At 34.2% G+C, this 16,494-nt stretch overlaps 1 protein-coding gene across 2 annotated transcripts in view; it reads right to left on the reverse strand.

Annotated features, from left to right (window-relative positions):
• The window catches only part of CERKL (ceramide kinase like), a 28,413-nt gene extending 14,279 nt beyond the window's left edge, over positions 1–14,134 (reverse strand). The window contains exons 1-3 of one of the 2 annotated variants that reach the window (XM_051623079.1): positions 13,866–14,134; positions 8,334–8,465; positions 2,583–2,646 (exon numbers count right to left, since the gene is read on the reverse strand). In XM_051623079.1, the coding sequence (XP_051479039.1) occupies positions 2,583–2,646; positions 8,334–8,465; positions 13,866–14,097 (428 nt within the window). In that variant the 5' untranslated portion in view covers positions 14,098–14,134. The remainder of the gene's footprint in view (positions 1–2,582; positions 2,647–8,333; positions 8,466–13,865) is intronic. The other variant, XM_051623078.1, reaches the window with a different exon arrangement.
• Between the last annotated feature and the right edge of the window lie 2,360 nt (positions 14,135–16,494).

Raw genomic sequence — 16,494 nt, forward strand, 5'->3', positions numbered from 1 at the left:
CTTTTGAAAACAGATATATTTTCTTCTGATGTTAGGGGGCTGTATTTGTTGTTCTTGGAAATAGGTGAAGAGTCCAATGAATAAAAAAAAAAATACTGCTACATATAATTTTTACTAATCTAGCATTAATAATCAAGAGTTGCCTTTTTTGGCTGTAAATAGAAATACTGTCAGGGACCAGGGATTGCAAAGCTAATCAGCAAGAACCTGCTACATAAAAGGACTAGAAACTGTTATGCAAACAGATTTGCCCAAGACCTTGACAAAGGCTTCATCAAGGAAAAAACATCTGTTTAACCATCAATGTAACAATCTGAGACAAATTTCTTAATCAACTATTCACTGAAGTAGGACTAACCTGGGCTACTCTAAACAATATCCATAATACTTCAGGCTCCTGATTAGGGAAGATATACATGCATGTATATTGTGTATTTCTGTCACTATAGAAACAAAAAAACACAGCCAAGATAGCAGAGTCACAAATGCACTCTATTTGTCACCAAGGCTTGGGCCCAAGGTGGGGTAAAAAACACACTGCTAAGTTGGCAAAGTACCTCAATTTCCAGTGTTGGTGAGGAAAAAATAAAGTGGATAACAAAAAAGGTGGATTCATGTTGTATATGTCTATTACCTTGCAAAACAGAGTGGGAACTGGAAAAATCAGAGAGAAATTATATGTAGAAACAAAGTTTTGACAAAGAATTAAAATACAGCAGTATCGCTTACAGAAAGTGCTTAGATACAAACTTCTGATTTACTACTGCGCATCAGAAGCTTCAATTTACTCCATATGTTGTTTAAGATGTAAGGAAACATAACTCAGAAATGCAAGATCTGAAATGATACATTGCTATACCGCTTAGCTGCTGTGATGAATAAAAAATTGTTACATCTTGCCCTTTATACATTTTTACATGAATTAGCTTTCCATCTGAAATAGGCTCTGCTTGAAACGCACGAGCAGCAGAGTAACACAAACCAGCGTGGCCTTCAGCCCACCCCAAACTCACCTCCAGTCACTTCCCAGCTCAGGCACGCACAACTGACTACATGAACTCTGCTATGTAGAAAAAAAACCTCTTAATACCACATACAGTGCCTTCCACATCTGAAATGAGGTACAGAAGTGCTATTGTCTTTTCTAAACAGGGAACTAAGTCACAGATAGTCTCTGACTTGAACAAAACTAGACAGGAAGCAAGGGCAAAATGGTAAAGGACTGAAGCCTGCCCAAGTTGCAAGCAATACTGCTGACTAAAGTGTAACTTCTCAAGACTTAATGGAAATAGTGAAAAGACATGATGTCAGGTGGCTGTTAGAATTCCTAGAAGTGTGATTTTTCATCAGTAGTTGTGTGATTTCATTGTTGTGGTACTAATTTTCAATTCAAACCAGATCCCATTCATTTTCTGGTTTAATTGTCAATAAACCAAAATCGGCATTAAAACTTTATTTGGGAAACACTGAGGTGCTAGAGAGCAATGGGGAAGTCACAAAGGACTTCACAGTAACATAATCAAAAGTACACCATAAACCTTTAACCAATTTGAAAAAGAAAATATTCTCTTCCTGTTCTTAAGAACAACTCTAAAGATAATGGAGAGGAGAAACACTAGTGACTAGCCTTATATTGACGTAAGGGTTATTCTATTCCACCTTCTGTTCCTGCTTGGCCTTAGCTCTGGACACTGGAGAAAAGTCACACAGGAGAAATACTCTAGTGACTCTACTCAGTGATCAAAGATGAAACAAACCAAATATGACTCAGAGTAGAAGGGGTTTGCACAAGAAGATACAATCCAGGCTTTTTCCTCTCTGTCTTTATATCTGCTTCCCAGGATAAACTGGTTTCCTAGCTAGCAGCCCAATAATCATGTCTTAATTAGAAAGAAATTATCCTTGCAATCTGGATGCATACTTACATTTTCTGATATATTTTCTCACCTAAGTCTGTGATTTTCTAGAACTAACATAAATGTATTAGAACACAAAATACTACATAAGCCTTCTTGGATGGCTCGTTCTATATTCCAGTAAAAGCTGTAAAGCTTTCACAGTATGCAGAAATATTTTTACACATTGTTGAATCTTACTGTTGAATGATTAACGTAAAATGCCAAAGACTGCAGGATTAATCCACATAGCAAAGTCTTTTTTAAATTATTGAACAAGCATTTTCAGTTTTGACTTCAAGAAAGCTTGAATGTTTTGTGGTTTTTTAAATGAAAAACACTGAACACGCACATTACTTTTAGATAAAATATTCTCCTTAAGAATCATTTGAATGGGTGTAGTGAAATACAAGGCACCTGTGCCATTCTTGCAAATACAGAGACTAAAGCTTTCATGAAGCATATTTAAGAAAATTGTATGTTTATTTACCATTATTTATTAATCTAAAATACATACCTGTTGTCAGTAATAAAAAACCAAAGTGTCTAATGCAAACTGATTTCCTTAGGCATAATAGATGTGTGAAACAGAGAAACTCATTAAATACCTACTAGCAGAGTCTTGGATGGAATTAAATTAAAAAATGTGATGATGAGGTTTACTAACATTGTCACTAACCAACTTACCCATCAAATGCCTGGAGGTCACATTCTTTAAGTACCGAGAGAGCATGTCCTTCATATTCAGTTACTGTGGAAAATAGTATTACTTAATTACCAGAAGATAAGGCAATTTAAAAGGGTTTTTGTAATTTTTGCCCTTCTAACATAAAGAACATACAGTAATTCATTTTAGATTATTTTTTTTTTAAATTGTTAAATGCATTCAAAGTATGAGAGGGTATGTTTTACAATCACACTAGCCAAAAGGCAACACACATTAAAAATCAGCTGCCATCAGACACATGGCTATTTAGTGCATTTAAATTCACATTATTAGAGAAGATGTTTGTTATACCCAAATAAAATTTTTAGCATTAACACAGTTGGTAAATTTCAGGAAAATGTAAGAACATTCTCAGATAAGATTGAATTCTTTCAGTATCGATGAAATGTAATTGCCTTTGTGTTAGGATATGCAAATTGCTAGATTAAAAATATAAGGAGTTAAACACAGAAGTATGAAATCAAGCCAAATACCAGTGACAACAGAATATAACACACAGAGGAAGGTGGCACAAGTATGCACCAGAGTTCATAGCCTCTGGAGGAAATGAATCTGTCACTCTACATTGATGTTGCTGTGTTTGCTGATACCCCGTATAGTACAGTAAATGCCAGTGAAGACAGGATAAACTGGCATACTACAGATGGCACAAAGCATCATAACTACATTTAGCATTTTCTAGGCCAGCTTTGCCAGAAGAGACAGCCCAGCTGCAGCCACTCATCAAAGATTTTTGCTGACTGACATGACACTTGCAGATGGATTTTTTGTGTAAAAATGTGCATCATTATATGCAAAATTACATTAATCTTTCATGCTTGTCTGTCCCTGGTGCTAGCATAGTTTAAGGCTTTTCTCCAGTATTTCTAAACACTGTTAAAATTATTAGTCTTGGTGTCTAAAGCAATCATTCCGTATCTGTACCTGTTCTAACAGTATTTGTACAGACTATTAAATGCTGCTTACAAGAACTGAAAATACCTCTCTTTTTCTCTATATATTTGTACACACACAAGAATGTGTGTGTATTATAATGAGTGTATTGATAACCTTTTTCTAAAGGAAACAAAATCTAAATAAAAATTATAACTATCTATCCTTCACACTAAGCAGTTCTATATCAACATAACTTCAAAACCTCCCAAATAGTATTAGCAAATTTCCAGTCCTTGGTGGTTTGGAAATTCTTAATTAAAAACCAGAGTTATTTTAGCTGTATCAAAGGCAGAGACTTTGGCTACAGAAATACCTATCACTATAATAGCTTTCAGGAATTATTTACAGAATTTTCTTTCACGCAGAACCTATTCTGGAAGATCAAAGCACAATATTTAAGATATCAAGTTTTGCTTTTACTGATAGGAACTATCCTCTCATCATCTGTAGATTGTGAAGAAAGTGACCAATAAATCTGTGCATCATGCAAAAATGCAGAAAGTTTCGAATGTCTTACCATCATTTAACTGTGAAAGAAAATCTCCCCGTGAAAACATACGGTTGGTTACCAGATTACATAACTTTTTTAATTAACATGATGACAATTATAAAGTTATAAATGAGTACAGTCTAATTAAAATGGTATGGTAAATAATATTTTGTTTTGTAAAATAAAGCATACTCAGTGGTTTCCTAATGTAATGTAAGTAAATTATGTTTACTATTACAAAATTAATTCACTTGAAGAAGAAGGACATGAAAATAAAAGAGTCATGCCTACCGAAAAATCAATACAGGCAGTAAAACTGACTAGAGTTAGCCAGATTGATGAGGACTCCATCCTTTCACATCTACTAGCTTAAGTTTGTCAATTACGTAAGCAGGACTACTGCCAGGCTTAGGAATGGGTATAATTCCAAGAAATTTAAAATCTGATAAGGGAATGATAGAGGTACACAGCATCTATTTTGAAACATTATGACAAAAAGGTAATGGAAAAAAAAAAAATTCCAGGAAAAACTTCATAAGAACATATAGAAGATTGATCAAGTAGAAAACATTGGGAAAAAAAAAAATCTAACACAGACATAAAGAGATCATGTCTAAAAAGTTTTCTGCAAGCTTGACAACCTCCAGAGACACACATAAAAGCCATTCTGTTAGCTGGAAAAAAGCAAGATGTTTGAATATTTAGTCCTGTTCCAACTCGGGGGGGGGAAAAACATGAAAAACCCCCAAAACACACACACACAAAAGAACGACACAATGAATTTTGAAAGAAGAGCACTGACAGCGTACCTCATTTGAACAGTCACATATACTCGAAAACATTGGCACACCCTATCTCAGGTAGCCAATAAAAAGCTAAGGGTTCAGCCCCTACACGGAGAAGAAGCAACATATAATTAGCTCAACACTTCTGAACATGGGAAACTTCCATGTGACATGTATAAATACTGGAACTCATGTCACAGACTAATGTCAATAGGCTTAAAACTGTTGATAACAGATTAATTGCTGTTGACACTGCTTGAAAAAAATATTAGTTATTTACTGTATAGTAAGTTTAACGGATGTTAATTGTCCAATTCGAAATCACTCTCTTTTTCATTGTGATTCTGACCTAAAAATGGGAGTATGGGGAGGGCTGTTGTTTTTGCCTAAACATCCAGCTTGTAACATTGTGTAAACAGAAGCAGAAGAGTCAAAACTAGGGAGAGAAGTGAGACAAGCTAGCAGTCTGTTTGGGCTACCTTTATTTTCCTTGAGCATGTGTAAAATTTTGTAAGATACTTATTTTGTAAGATAATGTATTTCTAAAATACTAGTTCAAATTACCACTATTTGGCAGTACTTGCAGGTATCCCAACAGAGTGAGCTTTTGTTGCGCTGGATTTCTAAAAGAGTCACCATTCCCCTAACAGCCCTGTCCCAGAGTAGCACTCAAGATTGCCAAACTCTTGAAAGACTGTATAAAGACCAGTTTTCAACTATTGCTCAGCTACACTTAAAGTACTCTTTCAGTTTAAAATTGCTAATTCCCACTTCCTACTGCACTAAGCACCTCAGAGATTTGTTTAGTCCATGTAACATGAATAACCCTAAAAACCAAAACACAATCTACTCTAAGATCTTCGGTTAATTTCACTAAAATTAAGACATCTGTAGTGTGCAAAGTAATTTGGCAAAAAATCAAAAAAACCTATCACACGTAAAGACAATTGGAGAAGGTAAATGCTATTTCAGAACTCACTCACTGACATTCATGCCTTTTGCCTTCTGTAAATCCTTGAGTAGGAGAGAAAAATCTCCACTCCAAACTTCTAAATTGAAAAAAAAAGCTTATTCCAACAGAAAGTACAGTGAAGGATAAAATCTGTCAAGCTTGATCACATAAGAAGCAAGAGCCAGCCACCAAAATACAAGACAGTTTGAGGAGAGCTCTGTTTCAGCACTCCACTGTCAAAGTTTGTTGTTTAGTTGCTGGGGTTTTTTTAGTAACCTGCAAATCTTATTTTATGTGTGCTGAAGTTACTTCAGAGTTCAAATTTGCTTTAAAGTTTTCATGTACAATGAATTTTAAGCTTTAAATATATGCATGTGGAAAGTCTCCAGCTCCACAAAATCCAAGGCAATTATGGGAGGAAACAAACCTGTTCAATTTACTTGAAATTAGGCATTTATTTTTATTAGAAGATAGTACCAGGAGGCAGGACTTTCGCTCAGCACCCATCACCCTTTATTTTTTTTTTACGTTTAAAACGGTAGTGCAGTTTTCTCACTTTGCCTGTAGGAGGAGTGTTAGGCAGCTAATAAGCACAATAGTATTTGGACATTGCCGAAATAACCTTATTTTAAGAAAAAGTCAGTGAACATTTATCTGTCGAAACTCAGAAGTTTATTTTCAAAATGTAAAATAAAAATAATTTTAAAATAAACCTTAAACTATTTTTATTCAATTAGGGAAGGTGTTTGTGTTGTTTTTCTAATTACTACAAATTACATAGCTTATAAATTCTATTAATTAAAGATATTTATACCTATTTGGCTTATTATTTCAACTTTAATATTCCAGGTAACATTACATAGCTAAAAATGTAATCTTACACAGGTTACTGACAATGTTGTGATTAACAGTGTCTAACAAACAAGGTTATATACACAGTAAAGACAAAAAAACCAAAACCACTAACCAGTAGTAAGGAATAAATTTTTAAAAGGTAATTTTCCTTACATAGTTCCTTGAAGTAATAGTTTATTTAACAATGTGACACAGTTATCTCTAACTAAGGTTTGCTTGAGCAAAAAAAAGCTTTTAAAAAAAATTATGATCAAACAAGAATAAGTCAGATTTCTAAAAAGACAGCATTATTATTAATCTGTTTACACCTTCATCTATGCCTTAAAGGTGAAAAATGTCTGTGAGATTCAAAACTTACAAAGCTGCTGGCATTCCCTTATCAGTTAAGGGAAATTAAGAAATTATCACTACAGACTTCTAACAAAGACAATGTTTTTCACACTTATTCCATGCATATTTAATCTTCAATTGATTTTACTTCAAATTGCAGGCTAAGTCCTTTAAAAATACATAGATACACAAAATAAAATTAGCAAGAGAAATCTCATATGCATAAAATCTCATACACTTACTGCTTTATATGTTCATGCCTAAATCAGATTTGCTCAGAATTACTTTTGGCCTGCAACCTGAACTGGTTATAATTTCACCAGAACTTTTAGGGTCAACTGTAGGATAAGGCCTCTGGTTTACAATTTAAGATGGAACTGATTATTTTGCAATCCAATTACAGTAGACATAGGAAAGACTTTTTGGTGTTAAAATGTCTACAATTCACATGGACATGAAATGCATAATCAAAACTTAGCAGAGTATTAAAGGTAATTGTGATACTACAGATAAAAATTATTTCAAATGGGAAATACTAATATCATTTGTAAAAAAAACACCTGTAAACTAGGGTGGTTTTTGAGACCAAATGTGATGTAGCATAAGTTTTGGTCTCTTCACAGAATGGGGAAAAGTAATGATTAATATGTTACTTCTTTAAAAAAATGTATAGTTTCCTTGTTCAACTTCTTATAAAAAGTCAATCAAATGAAACAGCCAAAGGGCAAATTCAAGATGTAAAGCAGAACTCTGGCAGAAATTGGAGCCTTAAAATCCAAATCTGCTACCAGGAAACCATTGTTGAGCAGAAGGCAGCATAACTATATTAAAGCTGGACCTTCGTGTTCTCCAGACACCAAGTCACACCCATGTGCCTTGTGAGAACTGGCCTTGTCATCACAGAACTTAATCAGGCTTTCAGGTCACCCCTGAAACTAAGTCACAATCCAGAAATAAGGTGCCCTTTGGATAAGCCTCTCTTATGATGTCAGGCCAGTAGATGTTCTCAGAAGAGAAGTAATATTTAAGGACATATGTTTGTCAGAATATAGGAACAACTCTTAGCAAGCACTCACAAATCAACCATTAAATGCTTGTTTCTTGTAATAGAAGGCTTGCTTTAAAAAAAAGGCAAAAAAAAAAAAATACAGTACTAGCATTGATAGCTCTAGGGGAAAAATACCCAATGAATAACAGAATTATCAAAACATTTTTAAATTAAATAAAAATATATTGCATTGTATTAACTACAGTTCCAAATGGAGTACTTGCAGGCAAAGCCAGTAAATATTAGCAGTAAATGCAAATTGTTTTGCATGACTAGTTTCACAAAGGACTAAACTATGTTTTTGAAGCAACTTACGTGTGACATCAGTTTTTATGTCAGCAAGCTTAAAAAGAGGTGCAACTTGTTCAAAATAAACATGAGTGGCTTCTCTTTTGTGGCTGCTTGGATTAACAAACACTTTTAAAGATTTTGGTCTATTTTGAAAGCCTAAAAAGAAAACACAAAACATTAAGTTTACACAGAGCTCAGCTATTTTTACAGCTTAAGTTAATTTTTAGTATTAGAACCATTACAGTACTTTAACAGGATAAGTAAATTATAGTCTAACAAACTCTCAATTTCTTCTTGGATATGCACTATTTATCTTGAAATTACAGTATTGATTACTTTTGCATGTATAGCTAATAAACCATAAAAATTGCACACTAACCAAAACACTGCAGGAAAAAAAGAAAAAAAAAGTGTATGTGATAATCTAGTTAAACCCTGATATAGGAGCAGGTTGAATATGGAGAAGTTATAGGATTGGGCGACAACAATGAAAAAACCCAACCAAACATCAAAATATATCCTTTTTGGAATTTAGTATGAAGAGCTCCCGGCAGGCACTTGACAATAACACCCAACAGAACTGATACTATGATCAATACTTTTGTTTACTGAGATCGCAAATCAAACAGTTCAAAGAAAATTACGTAACCATTAAAGAGGTCCAAAGAAATACAAAGTATCATTCAGAAATCTGAGAATTGTTGTTCATTTTATCTTTTCAAAGGTTACATTTAGGTCTTCAAAGTAACAAACTGAGAAACACTGTTGCGCAAACAAGCACATCGATACCATGAGTGAGTGCAATGGAAAACTGTGACTACAGTGAGGGCTGCAACAGGCCACACACAGGAGGCAAAGGAAGGGGGCTTTGTAGAGCCTTGCAAAGAGAATCTACCTAAACGCTGTCCCTAAGTATCTACTGTGGAAGTAACGAAGACCACCAAGCCAGACAGCACAACATAAACAAGGAAGACTACACAAAAGTTCCCAAATACTATTAAAACACAAAAAAACATCAGACAAACATTATAATAATTATTATTCAAGACACTTAATGGAAATCTACTATCTGGTATTGCTGTAGTCTTTTAGAAGTAATAAAAATATTAAGGCAAAATAATTTCTGTGACTTGATACTCTTAAGGAAACCAATTTTTAAGGACACAGTTGAATTTATTTTTTGTTTTATTTGTTGATTTTTTTAAACTGAAACTTAATTTAATAATTATTCTAAACCAGGAACTGTATTTATTGTTACATATATTAGGCTATTGTTGAAAAGTAGATGACAGTTAATACCAAAATCCTAGTGAGATTTTTCAAGAACCAAATGAATTCACAGGATAGAAGTATTAGAATATTCTCTTTATGACTATTTGAATATCAAATCACTTACTTAGAAAGGCAAGCTAGCTTTTTCATTCATAGAAATAGCAGATCTATGGCATACTACTGATGTGGTTTTGTTTGTGCCAAATGATTGCCAACTGACAAAAAAAGGATGATCATGAAAAAAATTTATCATTCCCAGCATGAACTGGACATCTTGTAACACAAAAAACTAACTTTAACTCAAGAATATGCAATAACTGTCAAAAATTAATCTTTCACACAATTATATGGTGAAACTTCTTTAAAAGTATTTGTAAATAATTACAATATTTTAATTTTCTTTAAACAACATCTACATGAATCTAACAATCTCATTTACTACAGCCAGCAACTGATTTCAGTCTGTCAGCCTTTTGGTGTTCTCCTAACTGGTATTCTGTTATTGTTTCCTGTGGCTGCTCCATTTGAAATGAACCAGCAGCCTAAAGCAGGAAGGCCAACTGTTCCTCTAGTACTAACACATGTGCTAATATGCACTAGTTTAAACTTGATCTATCAAGTGAATCAGTGAACCATGAAGGGTGGTGGGTCAATCAGGGTGTTCTGAAAACAAAGGCTCATAGGGCAGCAGAGACGCTACGCTCAGACACACATCTGTGCTGCTTTCAGTTCCTACCTTTAGGAAAATGGGTTTATGTTACAAAAGTTAAGAGCTTGGAATCATGTCATTATTGCATACATTTATAAATACTTTATACAACAGTAAGAATATTATACATGAGGAAAAATAATCATATGAGACAGATTTGTTAATGTAACTATGGAGACACTACTGTTAATATTAACTAACCAAAGTTAATGTTTAACATTAATGGTTTAATTAAAACTTCATGCATGAAGTTTCAGACATTCGTATCAAATCCCACTGTGTGAGATACTACAGAATAGATAAAAAAATGCACTCCATGCATTTTTTGCTACTTTATAATTTCTTCTTAACCATATTCACTGTCTCCTGGTAGTTTACAGAATTTTTAAATAGAAGTTTTTCAAAATAAGTGTTAATAAAAATAAGTCTTATCATGCTAAAAAAAATTCAACTAGATAAGCTGTGAAAATTATGCATTTCCTCTTATTGCTGAGGCTATCTTAACCTTTTAAGTAACACTGGGCATTTGCACACATAGAGGATTTGGATTTTACATTGAACAGTTAGTTCCACTGACACAGTATGTCCACTGTACATGCCCATAAGTCCAGTAAAAAAAAGATGCAATGTATAAATGGAAAACACTGAAAGTCAGGTGTACAATAGGTCTGACACGAGTTCAACAGCACACTAAAATCTGTCTAAGCTGCCATTTGGGGCTTTCCACAAGCCAGCTCAGAACTAAGGGTTGCATGCCTTAAGATGGCAGTGGTTATTTTCTATCAGTTTAACAATAAGGCAACCTACAGATCAGTTTTCCTGAGCGCCATATCATTTAGCAAGCTCTCCATATCTAGCTGACATGCATCTGAACAGCAGCAATGTTATGCTCAAAATCAGAACTTATATAAAAGTGGGAAGATGGTAGTACATATGTTGTCTTACCCTGCAATATACACACAAAAAGACATAATAACAGCCACTGTAGCTGTTTAAAACTAAACAACTATTTTAAGTCTTAGTATGTCTGTGTTCTCACTAAATGATGACAAGCTTCATAAAAAATTATAGCCTAGTTAGAACTTCAGTAAATACTCTGAACCAGGATACTCACTGAGAGAGCAAGAATGATTAGGAAAAACCAAGCAAGAAACACTCATGTCAGACAAAATGCACAGTAAAAGAGAAACTGTGTACATGGTACTTCAGAAAAAAATTAGATCTTCACTATAACAAATCTCCAGACAAAACGCTAGCTCATATCATCACTGATGAATTTCATATTGTTGTTCCTTAATTAATGTATATGCATAAAAATCTAAAAACCTGTCAAAGAGTAAGGTAAACAAATAGAAATTGTATTTATTTTCAAAGGAGACATGTTTTCATAATATTTAGCCATTCTGACAAATGAATGTGCATGTTTACTGACAGCCATACCCAAACATATATACACTCTACTTTGCTAAATCACCTGCTTTTAATTTGCTCTAGCCTAGAAGCAACACCTTCAAGTAAACAGTGCAGCAGTTAAGAAAAATTTACTTTGTGATCAGACAGATCAGAAAAAAGGATATGTACAGTTAAATTTTTACTATTTTTGAAGGATGAAATTTTAACTTTATTCTGCAGTTCGTAAGGAAACCAAAAAGGAGCCATTTTGAGTTCATTAACAAAGATGTCACAAGTACTATTATGAAAACAAACTCTGGCAAAAAATATCAAAATTCATCACTGTTTCAAGCAGAGATATATCAATGTGCCTTCTGAACTTTCAGTAACTGAAGAATCAAGAGAATTAACTGCATTTTATACTTTTAGTGCAGACTTGAATCCATCCCACTTGAACTCCCTCTTCCTGCCAATGTTTGGTACATTTAAAAAAAAAAAAAAAAATTGTTTCTTAACTGTACCATTGCTGTATCAAAACTATTTAAATTACTGATAATGTGTCTTTGCCACATTGAATGCAAAAATGCTGCTGGTTTGTTTGCTGATTTTCAGGATGGAAAGTCCTGATTATTCCTGAACTAAAAGGAAAGGAGAAAAATGTACTGGTTAGAGATCAACAAAAATCTGTACAAGATTTTAGCTTCCAGAGAAAGACTGAGGCTGAAGAAAGAACTCGAAACAGCAACACTACACAGAACACTTTTTTCAGGTTCAGGTGGCTTCCAATTACAAAGCTATAAAACAGAGACTGCACCTCCAAGTCAAGGCAACCTGAGCAAGAGATACTGCAGCTTTTTTTCTGTGAACATATGGTATCGCTGCTCCTGATGGATGGAGGGTAATCTGGGAACAAAAAAGACATTTGCTCCTTATGCAAATGTCCTTGCCTTTATGGGTAGCTGGAGATCTGCAAGAATCTTGGCACTTCCGCAGATTCAGATATTTCATGATTAAGTCTTTCAAAAAGGAGCAAAGGAAGGCACCTTTTAATACCCATTTTTATTAAGAAAATCCAAAGCATATTGTAAGGAAACAGTAAGAATGCCCTGTCAGTAACTCATTTTATTTTCTCTAACAGCTGCTTTTGACAGTCACTTTACTAGAAGTACACTATAAGTCACTATTGAAAGTGTGGCTGCAGATGTGTAAGATTTGAATTCTGGTATCCAGCTCAGTATTAATGATTCAGCTGGAGTTTCAATTGTCTGTTTCAAGATGGATTATTTTTCTCCTGCAATAAACAAACTCATTTGCTATACATTATAAACAGAGACACATTTTAGAGCTAAATCAGAAAGTTTGGTTAGTGGGGTTGTTTTGTTGTGTTGTTTTTTTTAAATCACAAGTGGGTTATATGCTGTGTCTTTTCATCATTTATGATATTAGAGTGAAAGGCTGTGGGGGGGGTTTCTCCCCCTAATTTTTTTTTTTTTTTTTTTTTTTTTTTAATACAGCTTCCATGAAAAAAATGCAACTAACATGGGTTAAACAAAGCACCCTGAAACTGGCATTAGCTCAGGCAAACACAGAAAGATATTTTTAAAATAAAGAATTGACTCTCATCAATACACTCTGTATCAAACTATACAATGAGAGTCTGACAGAATCCTAAGAGCACTTCCACCTGTGAATTTATGAAGAGGAAAGCCTCTCCAATTAGTCTCTTAAAGAATCTGCAGGTCTCATGTGGGAGCTCCTGAACAGTCACTGGGAAGTCTCTGATGAGAGCCCAGGACTGCAATAACTGTGGTACCATCAGATGTGTTGCAATTCTAAGTGAAAACACCAACAATATATTTTGTTTCTTTAAGAAACAGATTTTCCAGAAGGCTCTTCAGTTAGAACACTTTAAGATATTATTTTCATTAGCTTCCAAAGCACTTCCAAAAAACAGTATAATTCCATTTAAGTTTTACAAATGCATTAGCCAATTATTGTTATTTTCCCAAATTTTACACTTCACTGTGAAAACTTCAGTAGTAAACATTTCCCAGCAATAACATTCATATCTGTGTCTTAATTTCCACAGGTAAAATATTTTTCTAAGCCTCACTCAACTCTGCATATTGCCAAAAGAAACAAGTCTGAAATAATAATGACATCAACCCAAATTAAGTGCTTACCATTCAAAATTTCCTTTAGATGTCTAAACCATAAATGACAATGATCTTCACTTAAGTTATTTAAATGGATAGCACAGTCTGTTAGTTTATTTGCTTCTTTACTCAAGCATTTAAAAACTGTGATACCCAACAAAGTACCACCTTTTTTCTGCCCTGCAAAACGACGACGTTTCAATTTTACGGAAAATACATCTTTGATTTCAATAATCTCCTCTTGAGCCTGTGAAACCATACTGGAATCACCTGTAGGGGAGAAAAAAGAAAACAAAAGAAAAAAGAAAAAAAAAAAAAAAAAAAGAAGAAGAATTAGCAATACAATCAAGAGTAATACCTAAATAAAAATATTGTTCTGGATTCATCTCTAGCTTTCCTTTTTGTCTCTGCTCATGCCTATATAGAAACATATTGCATATAATTCGTCTCAATCACTGCTGTTGTATTTCACCAACTTCCTGTTATTTAGGTTAGATACCCAGCTATACAAATAACACTATTTCAAAGAGGTTAGTTAATAACTCTTCTGATACACACAAAAAATAAAATCGCAGTCTCTGAGAACAGTGAATCATTTTTTCTTTTTGTATTTGCATTCAAAAAGAAAATTCTTAATTGTATTCTTCTAAATCATAGCAATCATAGCAGCTATATTCTCCTAAATCATAAACTAGAAAGCTTGCTATGACACAAGCTGACTATATGCTCAAGGAATTTTTTCATTTGATATGTAAAAGAAAAGCCATTTCAGAAGTTCTTGTGAAAGTCCAAGACCCTTGCCCCCAGGTAAGAGCTGTGTTAGCCTGAAACACTAAGTGAAGGGGGTTTTTATCTCAGGGCTATTACATACATGGACACCGTGGCTGCAGACACTACCACTTCAGTGACACTAGTTCCAAATGCCTTCTGGAGATGTACTGATGGAACTACTGTGATACAAGCTTCTCCTCTGCTCCCTTGAGCTGTAAAACCCAATTCCTCAAAATCAAAGTGAAATACACAGACTGAAGGAAAAATGTCACCATTCCTGTAGTTGTCAGATACTTTGGGCACAAAAAGTTTCCATGCTTTCTTTGTCATTAAAGCAGATCAAATATCCTAGATGAGTAAATGTCCCTTTTCAGCCCATGCAAGAAAAGGTAGAAACCAGGAATCTTTTCCAAATCTAGCAACAGTTCAGTCTAGTGGCTTCTCAGTAGGAAAAGCCATAACAGATTCTGTTTGACGAGTATTTTTGCTGTTTGCTGCACGTTGTTCTGAAGTGCCAGGGACAAACTGCAAAAGACTATTTTACCTGTCTTCCTGGGAAAAACGGACAGCACTGCAAGTGTGAGACTGCAAAATCAAGCATTACCTACTTTATTAAATCACATGAAGCTGAGGGCTTCAGAAAGCCATACTTTTTCTGAGCAGAAAAAAAAAAACAGCATGCATCAACTCTTGTAACAGTTTGAACGCTGGCACTTCTCACTTTTATTTCTTTAACCAGGCTATGCAGAGGTCATCTCTCTATCCAGAAATTCTGGAAGACTGGACCTCAGCAATGCCCACACAGCTGAAGTCAGCTCTGACAATTCCCAACTAACCCATCTTATCCTGTTCCACAACAAATAACCTACTGCAGATAGAAGCATGACCTGATTACACTTCCCACATATTTTTTCAACTTGTTAAATTTTACCATCTGAATTTCTCCATATGTCAGCGACTAAAGCATAAAGTTGGACTAAAAGAATTCCATTCCATTCTGTAACAAGCTAATGTTTGTGTGCACTGAGATAGTAACAACAAATTGCAGTGCAGATTTGCAGAAGTAGCAAATAAACAGGAGGAAATTTGCCAAACAATAGAGAACAAAACAAAGTTTAAAGTATTGTAATGATTGCAGTAAAAGTAGTTTCTATAAGATCCACTAAAAGAAACCAGGGGACTAAGGGGAAAAGAAAATTGTATCATTCCATTTGAACTATGATTTTGCATACATTCAAAGGATGAGTTGACATTGTACAGATAAACTTAATAGTAATATCACCAAATCTGAGATCTTGATTTTGTTTTTAAACTTTGTGTTGCTCTTCTAAAATCTCTGGGTAAATGCTAATGTTATGCACACAACAAATTACAAACATCAGCCTACATCCTGCACAAATCAAGAAAAATGAAGGCCTCTTAAAATGTTTTTTATTCCCTCACTAACTTTCATAGAACAACATTTAGTCATGAGCCAGGTAAAGCTTATCTTGTCTATTCTTTTCATGCTATTATTTCTACCAGATTTTTACTTGCTTTTACATCCTCCTCTTACTCCATATTGGTCAAATTCTTGTGTTGCTCAGACGCATGTCAAAACTTTAGAAAACAATGCATTCTTCCTAGGCAGCACTACAGTTTCAAAAGTAGCATTGGACTTGAGTTGTTCTACTGGAACACATGTCCAGATACAGCTTGGAGAAGCATATAAATTGTAGGAATAGTGAATTGTATAAAAATATCATCCTCAAGTTTCACATTTCAGAGGTAATATTTAAATAGCTAGTAGGATTAGGACAGACAATTTCTATTAAAGTTGAAAAGAAATCTGCATATAAGTCCCTAGACATATTCTAAAATTTTCACCTTCTATTTTTACTTGAAA

This window comes from Apus apus, chromosome 6 (assembly GCF_020740795.1).
Source record: "Apus apus isolate bApuApu2 chromosome 6, bApuApu2.pri.cur, whole genome shotgun sequence".
NCBI classification, from domain to species: Eukaryota; Metazoa; Chordata; class Aves; order Apodiformes; family Apodidae; genus Apus; species Apus apus.